This window comes from Caenorhabditis elegans, chromosome II (genome assembly GCF_000002985.6).
Source record: "Caenorhabditis elegans chromosome II".
Classification (NCBI taxonomy): domain Eukaryota; kingdom Metazoa; phylum Nematoda; class Chromadorea; order Rhabditida; family Rhabditidae; genus Caenorhabditis; species Caenorhabditis elegans.
The window spans coordinates 6,630,862-6,644,880 of record NC_003280.10 but is presented as its reverse complement, the minus strand read 5'-3'; the positions used below and the strand labels follow the sequence as shown (position 1 = coordinate 6,644,880).

The window sequence follows — 14,019 nt, the reverse complement described above, 5'->3', positions numbered from 1 at the left end:
TCTCTATTTATAATTCAGTGTTTCATAGGATGAATTACATTCGCATCGTTGCTTCTGTGCATCCAGCCTTTAAAACACACTGCCTCGTCCTGTCTCTGCTCCATCATTTACCTCAGTAATTTTAGTACTCTTCTTCTCCTTCTTCTACTTTTTTCTCTTCTTTAACATCTTCCTTTTCCTCTCCAATATACTTTAACATCATCAACACAAAAAACGTTTAGTCGTCTCTTCATCCTCCTTCTCTCTTCCTCATTTTTTCCAACTTGTTGTTCTTCTTCTGATTCCTCCATTTATTTTCCGTTTGCGTGTGTTTTAATTGCGGGAGACCCCCCTCAGTCTCTCTACTCACCCGTTTATGGAGTCTCGGTTGGATTGAGAGGAGGAACATAGTTTTGACTATTCTCGTTTATTTTACCTCTTTTTCCATCTTCTTTTCCGATTTATTTCCACTTTTTAATGCAATCCTTGCGGACATTCGAAAGCCTAACTACCATTACAACTAAGATTTCAAAGGTCCGTTTTTATTTTATATTCTTTTCTTCTTTTTTTTAAACAATTATCTTCAAACTTCAGTTTTTTCTTCAATATCTCTATTTTTCTTCATTTTTCTACATTCATTCATTTTCTTTTCACCCACTTCAAACAAATAGAGCAAAAATGTATGAGAACAATTTCCTCTCGTTCTGCTAAAATTGAAAATGTTTCAAAACTTTTTTCTTCCATCGTTTCCCTCCGTCTTTTATTACCCTCTGACTCATTCATCCGATATCCTCAAATGTTTCGAAATGTTTTTTCTTGGTATTTGTCTTGTAAAACGTCTACTGTAGTGTTGACTTTCCAATGGTTTTTTTTTTCGAAAAAGGTTTTGAAAATACAATTCCCACTTGTTGCGAATTGAAACATCTGTTCAGATATTTTTGCAAAAAAAACGAGTTCAAAGCAATACAGTCCAATTCCAATCCAACTTAACGATGTTTCAAATTAGGTAATGTTCTGCGATGGAATAATTTCTGCTAGATTGCAGTTTTTCATTACCCTCAACAGGCACATAAAATGCATGCCTACAAGGCAAATACGTTTTCCAAAAAAAAAGTTTTTACAAAAAAAAATCTACCTGATAAAAATAACTTTTCAAAAGCCTCAGCAAACGCAGATCTCATAGTCAACACACAAAACAATGTAACGGCTTCAGGTTGCAATTTTTTGCGGCAAAATTTTAGGTCTTTTTTTTTGCTTTTCAAAAAAACTATTGGTTGATATTTATTTACTTGTGTTTTAAATTGAAGTATTTGCACTAAAAAATTTTAAAAATGGAAATACATTTTAATTAGGCGTAGGTCACTTTAAAGACAAGTTGAAAGCGCCTTGTAGGTGTCGGCAAAAATATTTGTGCCTGCATAGAAGATTTATGATTTTCCATTTTACAATTTTTATGCATTAAGCTTAAACATGTGTTTTTTAATTCTAAATTTTCTTTTTGTCAGTGGTCAAATATTCTAGACAGCTACTGGTCAGTCTTTAATAAAATTATCAATTTCCTATTTTTCGTAGAGTTCAATAAATCTTGCCTCTCTGCATCTTGCTCGCCGCATCAATTTCCGGTGCAAAATACTATAATTATCGTCCGGAATGTCCCCCATCCTCCTCTTCAATTTTCCTCTCTAACATCTCCTTCTTGATGTTGATGATGCGTTCGTCTGTCAACCGTGTCGCCGCACGAATCATCATCATCCTTACGCTTCCATTCATTCTCAGTATTTCAGGTGTTTCATGTCCTGACATGCGGCCGTTACAAGCCGTTTTATCATTGTGTCTGGTGACCATTGCTGGGAGCACAAACGTCTTTCAAGGTAACAAATGAGGGTCTTGAGGTAGATATCACATTAGGGTGTTAGAAATTCCTTGTTCAAAATGCGAGCAATTCGTTTCCATTTGCCTCGTTCACGTTCCCACGTTGTTTGCCGTCTCTTCATCTTCAATTATCCCTCTCACTTTCAACTTGTGATTCAATTAGTTTATTTCTCTATGTCTCCTCTAATCATCACATTATTTTAGCCGTTCTGTGGCTGATTGGGTACGGTAACGAAGCAGAACGAAGGCGATTCCCATCACTTCTTTTCTTCCAAATTATAGTTGTGACACTTGGCGCCCGCACAGAAAATTGATGAGTGTCGAGGGGTTTTGCTAGAAGATTTACTTGCTTTCTTACTCGCTACTTTTGAATACTATTTACGCAACCAAAAAGAGGATTATCTGAGGGCGGCAAAATTGTTGCGAAAAAGAAGTTCCTGAGGCTCATACTTTCTTGGAGAAAAGAGCACAAAAGAAATTACTCGGGGAATAATTTTCTGTTTTGTATGTTGCGTCGACAAGTGCAAAAAAACGAATACGGATGTCCTATTGTTGCAAGAAAAGAGTACATTCTGCTCTCATTTCTCAGTAGGGGGTTGCCGTAGTCAACACTTGAATCTAATTAATTTTCGTGGTGGGTTACATGCCAAACAAATTATTGAACATAGAATGTCATCTGGCGAGAATAAGAAATGGAAACTACTAATATCTTATTAGATAGCTGGACGAATTCAGAGAAAGGGGAACAGGTATCAGAGAATCCGCACAAAATTGAATGCATGTTCACCAAGGCCTAAATACATTAAATTTTTATGACGTGGAACAACCAAAAGATAGTTCAAGATCATCTCATTAACTTTTTATGGCTGAACAATAAAGCAAAGAACAACTGACTCACTCAGTCACCACAATCACTTTTTTTAGGGTCATGCGCGGCAGAACACGTGCTCTGTGAGCAACTGTGTGAAGCACTCTCTCCAGAAACATATGAATGTTCTTGTTGGGAAGGGCACGTACTACAGGATGATGGATTATCATGTAGAGTTGATACAGATGTACAATACTCTGAAGAGAAGAAGGAAATAACAAAGAAAAGGACGAGAAAGCTGGAAACCAGCACATTTCCTATCAGAAAACTGACCATTGAAAATAAGAAGAAGATCACAAATTCACCTAAACCATTGGCTTTTAAAGGATCGAATTATGCAGAGTTTGCAATCAAAGATGATACATATTTAGAGACAAATATCACTATTCAATTCAAGTAAGCGCTTTTATAAATACTTTTCAAAAAACGATTGGCATTTCAGACTTGATGAGCATAAAGATGGAATTATTTTCTTTGCTGGAGAATTGATGGGTGATGATTTCCTATCAATTACTCTAGATGGACCAAATGTTATCATGAGGTATGTATTTTTGGTATTTGAGTAACTTGATAACAAAGAGAAATTGTTTTAAAAAATACATCGAAAGCACATGTAGTTCACAATTTTAGCGAAATTATTGTCAGTATTATGAAAAAGAAAAAAAATAAAAGATCTTCTCTTTGATAAAACTTTACGAAATTAATTTCAAATTTTATTCAGACATGACTGTGGAGAAGGTACAATTGAAGACATGTATCATGGAAAATTCGCAATCGGAGAATGGCATGAGATCAACGTGTGGAGGAAAAATTGTGATTTGACTGAAATAATTGTTGATGGTGGTCACAAATTAGTTGATCACGCTGATGAATTTAAGGTTTGTATTCAACTTCTTAACCTCACAAAATCCCAATATTTGAATTCAGAATTACAAAGGGATCACAATGGACGAAGGCGTGTTCCTTGGCGCTGCTCCCCACAACATTGAATTCCTCCAGCAAAAGACAGGAGCTTTTGAAGGATTTCGAGGATGTGTTCGATTGGTGCGTAAGCTTGAAAAACAAGAGAAATTCGTTTATCTTGACGGAAATGTTTTGCAAGTGGACAATCCAATAAATGTTTTTCTTACAGCTTGTCGTCAACGGAGAAGTACTTCTAAACACCAATGAAACCATCAATAAAGCCTTAGATTCATCTGTCAATTGTAAAAAAATCTGAAATTTTTCATTTAAAAACGTTGAAATTATAGATTATTGTGGAGAAGAGGAACCAAAGTTGGAGAAGAAGAAAAGGAAGATTATAAAAGTGATGACAGGAGACAAGGAAAACGATAATGAAGAAAGTGATGACATTATTCAAATTGAAATGTTCGATCTCACACAAAGAGGAATTCCGAAAATCCTAGAGACTCCGGGAAGTAAGTGAGCGTTATGAAATAAATCCACCACTGCGAATTCTTTTAAAAATTATCGAAAGTTGTGAATGCGCTAGATGAAAAGTTTCGCGTGTGGTAAGACCAAAAGATTGTTTGAGTGAAAAATCACACTTTTTCTTGGAAATGTTCGTGCTTTTAAGAAAACATTATTTCGTTTATTCCTGTAACTTGTTAGCTTTTTAAGATTTTAGCGGAAGTTGTGTGAGTTTAGGAAACCATTTCTCTAGAGATTTTTGACTTTTTTTTGGAACACCGCAACCAAATTCCAAACCAAAACACTCAAAAGTGCGTTTCTTTTTTCTTCGAATTTCTTCTAATGCCGCCTGCTCAAATCCAAAATGGGCGGGGCCGTCGGCGGCATTTTGAAGCTGTGAGCGTGAGCAGAGCAGGAGCACACGAAAGTTCCTCGCTGTGCTCATTCCTTCTCACTTCATTATGATTCTACCGTGCCTACTCTTGTTATATGGGGTGCGTGTAGGCATATCGATGCCATTCGACTACTATGGGATGTTCATTGAGCAAATGCTCGCTGATCAGTTATCTGAAATTGTAAAGAATAACAAGACATCAATTACAGTGCATATGTCAACTCAATCCCCAACGAGTCTTCCATTGGGACATCCTATTCTCAAAGAAATTATTGTTCAGCAAGGTTAGTTTCTCCAAAATTCATTGCGATGAACTGAAAAGTTCAAAAATTTCAAAATATGGCCCTACTTCACACTGTTATAAAAAAAAAAAGAGCAACTTGCAAGTCTCTTTTGACCTCTGAAACTCCCGGCAACGTCTCTGACGTCACGCTTGGTTCTCTAAAGAAACTGCACCAAAAATTATCGTGACGGCGCATTTCTGAAAACAAGGAGCCGCGGGTTACCTGAAATGAAAGAAATCCCAGATATTATCCGTTAAAAAAATTATTATTTGAAAAGGTCCTTTTTATATTGTTAAGTAATACTGCTATTCCAAAAAATGAATTTATTTGTCTAGACTATTTTACTATTTTGACGGAAACCGGGCCACATTTTCTCAGTTCCTTTGCCCCATAATTTTCTAACCTTTTTCTCAGAATTGCCTTTTTCACTCCCTCGTTCTCGTTATTGTCTTTTTTCCTAACGCCACTCATTCCATTTGGCTCCAAACGACTTTTTGCTGCATAAAACTTAAAAGTGACTGCCCTGTTCTCTTCCAAAAAAAAATGAAGCGCCTAATCTTTTTCCCGTTTATTTTTTTGGAAGAAAAAGGCGAGGAGACCTTCTTGAAATATGCATAACAAACACGAAATGTCACGCATCGCCGCGATATGAGTGACACATTTTGGAAAGAGAAGAACAAGAAGAATAATGACAAAAAATGAGAATGAGAAATATGAGAGCATTGTTTTATGAATACTAGGATATGAGGTCCCATATGTTAATTAGTAAGATCCTAGAATGAGCACACCAAAAATAAATTAAAAAAAAGTATACACCTGGAATTGAGCAGAGATATTCTAGCTTAACTTTTTTCGGATTTTATTTTAACGTTCATGGTGCCTAACAGCGTACTTATTGATAAGGCATATATTAACGTTTTTTTAATCAATTAAATGAACTTTCAATCATGACGCAACCTTCTGATTTCTAGTGCCATCTGCCTCTATCTTTTTTACGTACTAAGATATTTTATTCAGAACATGTAACAACTACACCTGCTCCATCAAGTACGTCGACAAAAAGCTCCATAACCTGGAAAGTTGCACATTTTAATGGAAATTCTAATGTAATTGTTCCGGCTCCTGATAGCATTCTCAGCTATTTGGAACTCTCAATCCAATTTAAAACTGAGAAACCATCTGGTGTACTTTTCTTTTGGAAAGAGGATTCCAAATTTTTGATTGTCACGGTTGAGAATTCATTTATCAAAGTTTATGCAAGTCTTGGAGTTGATGCAACTATTTTGAGGTTTCAGAAATAATGTTAGAACATTGATAATTGGAATTTTCAGATCAGAGAACGCTGTGAGTTTGTATCACTGGCATAAATTGGAAGTCTGGAGAAGTGGAAAAGGGGTTCTGCTAAAAGTTAATAAACAAGGATGGGTGGAGTCAGAATTGCATGCTTCAAAATTAGAAATTATTGAAGAAACTGGAAATATATTTATTGGATCACTTGATGATAATGATATTCCATCAGTTGTTAAGGATATTGAAGGATTTGCAGGATGTGTCAAGAGGGTTGGTTTTAAAACAGAATACCAGTTTTAATTACATATACATTTTCTAGATCCGTCTGAATGGAAAAGCCATATTGATGCAGTCAACATATGCCACGAATGTGACTGAATGTTTCCAAGATCCTTGCTCCACGTTCGGATGTCCAAACAAGTGTCTTGCACACAATTCAATGCCAGTGTGTCAATGTGAATGGCCAATGAGCGGAAGAAAATGTTCAGTGACTTCGGAATCTGAAATTTCTGCAATGAAGTTTTCTGGATTATCTTATTTGGAACTTGACAATGAAGCTGTTATGAGCCAGTAAGTTCTTTATTTTAAATTACAACGGAAAACCATTCTACTTTCAGCATCACTGGAGATAGTCTCGATATGGCTGTCAACTTCAAAATCCAAAACACAACGCAAACTGTTCGCCAGATTGTAATTTCCGCTGGTGATATTACCCATGAAGATGACTTCTTTGAACTATCAATTGACACAAATCGATTTGTCCGATTTGCATTAAATCTCGGTTCAGGAACAATTGTATTAACACACCCAAAACGAATTGAAGATGAAAGATGGATTACTGTAGAAGTGATTCGAAAAAGGAATTTGGTGAAATTATCAGTTAATGGAGAGGATCCAATTACTGGATTTGCTCCAGAAGGTGCTGAGCAATTGAATGTGTATCGAAATATTTTTATTGGTAAGTTGTATTTCAAATAATAAGCTTCAATATTTTTCAACAATAAAGGGAATTAAAAATCTTTCATGATGCAAATTTGATCGCAAAACATTTATTAAAAAAACATTTTTATTTATATTCAAAAATGTGCGATTTTTGAATGGTTGGAACATGCAGAAGTGCTCGAAGTTTTACAAAATGTTCATATTTTTTGAAATTTCGGACCTTTTACCAAAACTGAAAATATGAGAATATCTAAATATAGTTGGAGTTTTTAATTATGATATTTGGTCATTGATATGAGGCACAGAACGGTGTCTTCAAGGCATCTTGAATATTTCCCTTCAAACAGTTCAAATGAGTTCCCGATTGTTTCAATTTCAGGTAACAATTTTACACCAGACGGATCACCAGATGGTCGGGACTTTACGGGACTTGATGGATGCATTATTTCGCTTCGATTCGATCAGACAACCATTTCTCACCCAAAACAAGCAAAAACAGCCATCAATATCCAGGACTGTGCAATTTAATCAATTCACTGGTAGTCGAATATAAATAAAAATTTGCTGTTTCCGTTGAAATAAGAATGACTATGCCGGTTGTTCCGTATACGCATAAGTTATTTGTTCTGTATTTAGCATGTTGTCCCTTTTCTTACAATCACCCATATTACTTTTACATTTCAACGTTTTGAACGATTAAAAATGAAATAAAAAACTATTAAAATATTTTTTGTTTTCAACTTCAGTAATAAAATGTTTATTGTTCAGATTATGTATCAACAGAGAAGAAAAACAAAAAAATAAAACAAAATTTAAGATTAAAGCTCTTCAGGTTGTGAGTTGTGTCTCATGCAAATTTAGGCAACCTTGCATGTTGATGTGTACGTTGTACATGCTGAAAATCAATGTTTTTGCTTAAATATAATTGAAAAAGGATTATATATATATATATATATATATATATATATATATATATATATATATATATTCTGGACAGTATTGTCATACTAAATTTAAATATAACTACAGACCTACTGTTCCGCAAACTCAAACATTTTAGACAGGCACATTAGGCCAAAATGCCTACTGCTTAACATTGGATTCAAGAATTAAAAACTTACTCGGAAGTGCAGTCACACAAATGGTATTCAAAAGATTATTGAACTGGTTAATGCTTGATTGTGTTGATGTATCATCCGATGCATCAATATCCAAATCAGCAGTTGTCAGATGAATTGTTTGACCAAGTGCAAGTGTGTCTGGAGGTCCCGCGGCGTTTCTTGAAATGAACAAGAATGTAGGGGTACCAGCACAATCCCAGCATCCGTATCTGTTACGAAGTTGAGCTTGGAAATCAGTCCATACTGAAGCATCATAAGTTCCAAAGTTATCAGATGCGAAAATGAAGAGATTTGGAGCAAATATACGATCCGTATCGTCACTGTAGTGTCCACATCCGAATTGAGTTCCCAAGGTATCGAATACTCTGAAAAAATAAAACAGTACTTAGGAGTTTAATTTCAACACGTGTGAACATTTTGAATATTTTTATTTGTTCTTCTTTTTATTTGAATTTTCTTATCGCGTTTTCTACTTTTTCCGATTTTCGATAATTTCAATCATTTCATGGTTTTGTTTCGAATTGCGAAATATTAACAAAAAAGATCACAAGAAGATAATGTCGAAGGATACGAAACAAGAAGATAATGCTCCAACACCTGTAACAACGACACCAATGGCATTAAATCCAAAAACCGTTGAGAAGACGATGTTTGTCAATAAAGAAGTCTTGCCGAAAATGAAGAAAATTGATCCAGAAGAGCCAGGACATTTGCCGTTGAACGAGAAATTTATGAAGAGATGGTTGATTGAGGGATTGATTGGAAAAGGTGGATATGGGGAGATATATTTGGCACTGGATGTTGTTCGAGGAGAGGAGGTGGCAATTAAAGTGGAACCGAAGAAGAGAAGAGGAAAACTGGCGAAGAGAATGATTCTGGAGCAACATGTTTTGGCTAAAATGCAAGGAAAACCACATGTTCCGATGATTTATGGATCTGGGCATGCGGAGAAGTACAACTTTATCAGTAAGTCAGTTTTCAGAATGAAAATTCTAAAATTTAACTTTTAGTTATGCAAATCTTGAGTATCAACGTTGGAGATATCAAGAAAAGCAGTCCGAACAAGAAGTTGAGTCAATGTTCAGTTGGACGAATCATCCATCAGGTTATCGCTGCTCTTCAGGATCTTCACGAAACAGGATATGTTCACAGAGATGTGAAGCCAGCAAACATGTGCTTTGGAATTTTTCCTCATGTATGAATCAACCTTCCAAGTAATGGGGAACTATTCATTATTTTTCAGAGTCGTCATACATTGATTCTTCTTGATTTCGGACTTGTACGAAGATATAAAATGGAAAGTGGAGAATGGAGAGAGCCCAGACTTCGCGCAGGATTTCGTGGAACGACTCGCTATGTCTCTATCAGAGTTCACCGCCGTTGCGAGCAATCACCGTATGATGATCTTGTGTCAGTTATGTACACTGCTTACGAACTTCTTGCTGGTGAACTCCCATGGAAACATCTTGAAAAATCAGAAGAAGTTGTACAGCTGAAGGAGGTTATGGTAAGCGACACACAAAACCGTTTGCCTGGAAGATTACGAGCTTTCAGACTGAAAATGGAATCAATCCAGAGCTGTTCCAAGGAGACAAAAGTGTTCTTATCGACTTCTTCAAGCAGGTTTCTGAAATGGATCCAATGAAAGAACCTTGCTACGAGAAACTGATTGAATGCATCAAAGTTCTCTACGCTCCGAAAGTCTTGACTGATCCATATGAATGGGAAGAAAGCAGCAAAGGACAAGATGAAGTTTCAGAAGAGAACACAAACAGCAAATGATTCTTACCCTGACATCATCGTTTGATCAACTGTATAGAGATTATTGTTCCAGAAGTTTGCCGGTTCTGCAAATAAATGTTTTTCTCAAAAATCGAAAACTTTTTCTTACTGTTAGTGGTTGTTGGTGCAGGTGTGGTGGTTGTAATGAAATAAGTTCCATTTCTCCAGTCTTCGTAGGTAACAGCGAAGTTTGAGATATCTTGAGAACTATGAACGGATAAACCGGAGATTACTGAAGTTTTGAATGCACCATAAGCAAACATCGAGAAGTGGGTGTCATCTTGAGTGGAAAATTGATTGAGAAGTTTTGTGATGTAGTTCATGAAATCGTAATCCTTATTTTGAAGATCAACTAGCACAGCTACATCAAGTGGTGTGTCATAGCATGTTCCCAATGCTGGAAGATTGCATGATAACTTCTTCCAAGTATCATAGTAATCGGTGTTTGTTTTAAGAACAGCCGCGTTGTTCTGTGAGTATTGGATGATGTTGTTATTCAATGTTACAGCCGTCCAAAGATCTTTTCCAAAGTTATTTGCAGGTCGTGAATCATCGACAACGTAGATGAGCCCTCCAGTTTGAGCTTTCAAAGCATCGGCTGCAGTTTTAAGTAATTGGAATTTAGCGTTAGTATCAACATCTGGTTTCAAGACGGCATCATTGGCTTGTCCAAAGAATAGAATATCTGAAGAGAATCGAATATTCTTGGTAGCCTGTGCCTTCATTTCAGCTGTAACATCATCAATTGCCAAGTCAAGACGAGTAATTCCCCTGCGCATAGCTGCGATTCTTTTTGGATCAGCAATAAGACCTTGTACAAATGCCTTGAAAGAAGCGAATGATGCATCTCCTTTTGGATTGAATTGAGTATTCTGAGCATCATTGTAAGTGACAATTTGATAAGATTCAGTTCCAGTTTGCATTGTTGATGCTTGGGTTGCAATGTTGAGAATATCCTGAAGATTTTGAACAACATAATCGTCAGTTGCTTCAGAGATTTCAATAGCGTAGTATGCAGTGACACACTCTGAAATTTTAGAAAGAATTAAAAGAAAACAATTTAAGATTTTTACTTGGAACTGGGCATGGGTATGTAGTGAGAATTTGAGCTGTGATTTCTGGAAGGAAAGTCATGTTTCCGAAGATATACTTTGGCTCTGACACTTTTCCTAATTCGGTTTTAACTTCATCGCTGTAGCTGCTATATCCCACGAAAAATGAAATAACTGAGATGCTCTTCAGCTTGTCTCCAGCAGCAACCTCATCTGTGTATGTATCAACAGTTGGAACTCCGTCAGTCAGAATGAACAAAACTTTGTTCCGATTTGCATTTGATTCAGTGTCAAACAAGTTCTTTGCAGTAAGCTGAGCTTTCGTCACATTAGTCAATCCTCCAGTGTAATGTACAGTATCGATTGCAGCGTTCACAGCATCCAAAGTGTTTCCATCGGTCAATTTGCGGACCTCAACAACGTCGCTGCTAAAATTAGTCATTTCATTTAAAACATAATTGAGATATAAAAATAATGAAACACACCTGAAAGTGATGATTCCAACACGAGTGTTATCGTTTCCGTATTTGTATTGAGCCACGAGCTTTTTGGCAAAATCGACGTATTGCTGAAATTGGAAAAAATAGTCAAAAGCTAGAACAAATATTGGTTCTTACTGGAACAATTAGGCTAGAAAGAGACTCAGAAGTGTCGAATGCAATAATCATGTCAAGAACTTCACATTTTGGTGTGTCAATGACAGCGTCACGTTCAGTGCGAAGATATTCCAATTGAGAAGACATTTGGGTCGTTGGAAGTTTGAAGACTAGAATTTAAATAATTCTAAATACTTTTTGTGGGGTTTTCTATCTGAACTTACATGAGCAGATCAAAGTTGCAAATGGATCTGAATTGGCAAGCTCTGTCCAAGATTCCTTGGAAATTACTTCATCAGCAGCACGAGCGTCAGCATAACTCTTGAGATAACTATCACGAACTCCGGTTACTCCGACATATATTCCAATATCTTTAGGATTTGATTCGACAGCTGAACTGATTCGTTTGTCAGTGATTGCAAAAATTGCCCCAGGGACATATTGACGTCCTGTTTTGAAATTTGCAATCGACTGTGCCAAAACATCAGCAAATTTGAAAGACAATGCGTTGTAGAAAGTTGCAGTGTTCAGAAGAATGTTGAAATCATTTTTGAACTGATCAGCGTTGTCGGCGAATTTCTTTGAGATATCGGTGACAGTGTTATTAATTACTGCTTTCACAAAAATGTTGGCCTGTGGGAAAGTGATTCCCTTCACCAAACTATCACGAATGACAGTTAAACTGGCCATCTTTTCAGTGTGATTGTTCTTTTCCAGATCGTCCATATCCACGACAAGAACAATATCACGGGTGATTGGGTTGCTTTTACAATCTAAAAATAAAATTCATTTTTTGAATCGAGTACTTTAGAGTAGCCTACATCTCGCGACAACTGGAGGAGCTGCAGTGGTAACGGTAGTTGGTGGATTTGTTGGAGCTGCAGAAACTGTTGAAGCAAATGTCTGTTGTCGACGACATACGGCAGTAGCTTTGTCTCCATCTAAAATTTTCATTCCAAACATTGTATCATTGCATCGTTTTTAAAATTAAATTATCATTTCGATTCCGTTCTAGACGATCATAAAACATATACACAGTCCGACCACAATCCAAGTTATTTACTTTCTTATCATAAGTTTTGCCATCTTATCATACTAAAAATATTCACACCTCCAACATGTTCTAATCTCTTATTTTATTGGCATTAAACTCACAAGTCGTTTCCACTTGAGATACCAACTTGGATCCGGCCAAAACTTTTTGCACATCATCTGCAGAAACAGAGTCTCGAAGGGAGAAAACTGCACTAACTGTTTTGTCTCTGAAAATGTTGGTTTTCAAAATAGAGGAGATCATGAGTAACATACTGAACATCTGCTGCAAATGAGTTCACAGTGTACTTGTTTTTCAGAAGGCCTCTGAGATCATTTGAAACATCACTTGCGTTACTATCGGAAAATCCAGTTGCCAAGAATCCCGAAGAAGAGTCTAAAAACAATTAATTTGGTGGTATTACGGTCTCTTATTTTTTTAAATTATTTTCAGGAATATGACGAAACTTTTCAGAATTGCGAAATATTTCAAAAAAATTTGAAAAATATATGTTTTAAGTTTTCAATAATTTTTTGAATTGAATTCTCCACTCCATTTGCGAATCTCTTAAAACCTGGTGTCTAGTTATTTGGATAATGTACATAAAAATAATGGCATCTGTTTTTTATTTAATTTTTGAAAACCCACAGTAACATGGAAAAAACTGGTTAATAAATACGAATCGTCCAGAATTTGGAAAAGCCGGATGCTAGCTTAGTTTTTTTTAAATCCCTATAGTCAAGTTATATGGTGGATTACAAAAACATTTAAATTTCACAATTAAAAAAAGTTAACTTTAAAACGTTTAAAATAAATCGACACCGACCGTTCTAAAATCCTTATAAATGTAACCTAGAAATCTAACGTAACCTAGAAATCTTAAAATCTTTTTAAAAGAATTCAAAATGTTCAACTCACCGTGTTTTGTAGCGAAGAGAATAATAAAGACGATCGAAAGAATTAGGAAGATGATAGAAATGACTGCAAGACCAATGTGAATTGGATCGAATCTCCCAAATATCTTCCCATTATTCTGCTGGGCAGCAACCATTCTTTGAGTCTGCAAGTCGTAGCTTTCAGTTTGAGTCATGTCGAAACAAAAAACTAAGTATTCTAAAGAAAATAAAGTGTTATATAGAAAAGTGTTTCAATTGAAAAAAAAAAGAGGAGGTCTTATCGTCTTCTACCCAATCGGCTTTATGCTCCTTCTTATCAGAGTAAGGAAACCTTTTCAACACTGAATCATTCTCATTTTGCGGGTGAAATACTGGCAATTCTAGAACTATCATCATTATCATCAAAATCAAGAGCGATGATTCAGACTTCAAGAATGATTGTGGAGGTTGAAGTGCTGTATTGTATGGAGAATGTAGGTAAATACAGGACTACAATAACT

General features: G+C 35.9%; 3 protein-coding genes and 4 non-coding genes across 8 annotated transcripts; 3 read left to right on the top strand and 4 right to left on the bottom strand.

Annotated features, from left to right (window-relative positions):
* The first annotated feature begins 1,763 nt into the window (after window positions 1–1,763).
* Window positions 1,764–7,808, top strand: T19D12.6 (Laminin G domain-containing protein). The gene is made up of 13 exons (NM_062949.11): window positions 1,764–1,850; window positions 2,776–3,115; window positions 3,162–3,260; window positions 3,441–3,597; window positions 3,647–3,763; window positions 3,852–3,924; window positions 3,970–4,137; window positions 4,733–4,807; window positions 5,825–6,095; window positions 6,139–6,367; window positions 6,417–6,667; window positions 6,715–7,055; window positions 7,419–7,808. The coding sequence occupies exons 1-13, from the start codon at window positions 1,781–1,783 to the stop codon at window positions 7,565–7,567; spliced, it is 2,340 nt and encodes a 779-aa protein (NP_495350.4). The 5' UTR covers window positions 1,764–1,780; the 3' UTR covers window positions 7,568–7,808.
* Window positions 5,390–5,472, bottom strand: T19D12.13. The gene has a single exon (NR_051252.1). It is a non-coding gene; the product is annotated as an Unclassified non-coding RNA T19D12.13 (non-coding RNA).
* T19D12.14 lies at window positions 7,119–7,268 on the bottom strand. The gene has a single exon (NR_051251.1). It is a non-coding gene; the product is annotated as an Unclassified non-coding RNA T19D12.14 (non-coding RNA).
* T19D12.4 (VWFA domain-containing protein) lies at window positions 7,783–13,724 on the bottom strand (the record flags this gene model as incomplete). Of its 2 annotated transcripts, none has more annotated exons than NM_001373732.2 (12): window positions 13,542–13,724; window positions 12,899–13,019; window positions 12,746–12,852; window positions 12,412–12,531; window positions 11,815–12,363; window positions 11,612–11,760; window positions 11,480–11,562; window positions 11,016–11,422; window positions 10,052–10,969; window positions 9,950–10,007; window positions 8,161–8,525; window positions 7,783–7,934 (listed from the first exon to the last, which is right to left on the bottom strand). In NM_001373732.2, exons 1-12 carry the CDS (start codon window positions 13,711–13,713, stop codon window positions 7,897–7,899), a joined length of 3,087 nt encoding a protein of 1,028 aa, NP_001360065.1. In that variant the 5' UTR covers window positions 13,714–13,724. The 2 variants fall into 2 exon arrangements, with proteins under 2 accessions (NP_001360065.1, NP_001367890.1); NM_001381458.1 differs by having other exon boundaries at window positions 7,897–7,934; window positions 13,542–13,683.
* Window positions 7,974–8,027, bottom strand: T19D12.11. Its single transcript, NR_051249.1, has one exon. It is a non-coding gene; the product is annotated as an Unclassified non-coding RNA T19D12.11 (non-coding RNA).
* T19D12.12 lies at window positions 7,974–8,027 on the top strand. The gene has a single exon (NR_051250.1). It is a non-coding gene; the product is annotated as an Unclassified non-coding RNA T19D12.12 (non-coding RNA).
* T19D12.5 (non-specific serine/threonine protein kinase) lies at window positions 8,645–10,025 on the top strand. Its single transcript, NM_062948.2, has 4 exons — window positions 8,645–9,126; window positions 9,171–9,355; window positions 9,404–9,667; window positions 9,715–10,025. The coding sequence occupies exons 1-4, from the start codon at window positions 8,718–8,720 to the stop codon at window positions 9,940–9,942; spliced, it is 1,086 nt and encodes a 361-aa protein (NP_495349.1). The 5' UTR covers window positions 8,645–8,717; the 3' UTR covers window positions 9,943–10,025.
* Window positions 13,725–14,019: the final 295 nt, after the last annotated feature.

What these genes read in the sequence shown, in the direction of transcription:
- T19D12.6 (NM_062949.11), top strand. Translation starts at nt 1,781, where the DNA reads ATGCGGCCGTTACAAGCCGTTTTATCATTGTGTCTGGTGACCATTGCT. An exon ending in GGACCAAATGTTATCATGAG is followed by an intron (nt 3,261 to 3,440) that starts GTATGTATTTTT and finishes AATTTTATTCAG; the next exon opens with ACATGACTGTGGAGAAGGTA. An exon ending in AATCCTAGAGACTCCGGGAA is followed by an intron (nt 4,138 to 4,732) that starts GTAAGTGAGCGT and finishes CATCAATTACAG; the next exon opens with TGCATATGTCAACTCAATCC.
- T19D12.5 (NM_062948.2), top strand. Translation starts at nt 8,718, where the DNA reads ATGTCGAAGGATACGAAACAAGAAGATAATGCTCCAACACCTGTAACA. An exon ending in GGAGAAGTACAACTTTATCA is followed by an intron (nt 9,127 to 9,170) that starts GTAAGTCAGTTT and finishes TTTAACTTTTAG; the next exon opens with TTATGCAAATCTTGAGTATC. An exon ending in GCTTTGGAATTTTTCCTCAT is followed by an intron (nt 9,356 to 9,403) that starts GTATGAATCAAC and finishes ATTATTTTTCAG; the next exon opens with AGTCGTCATACATTGATTCT.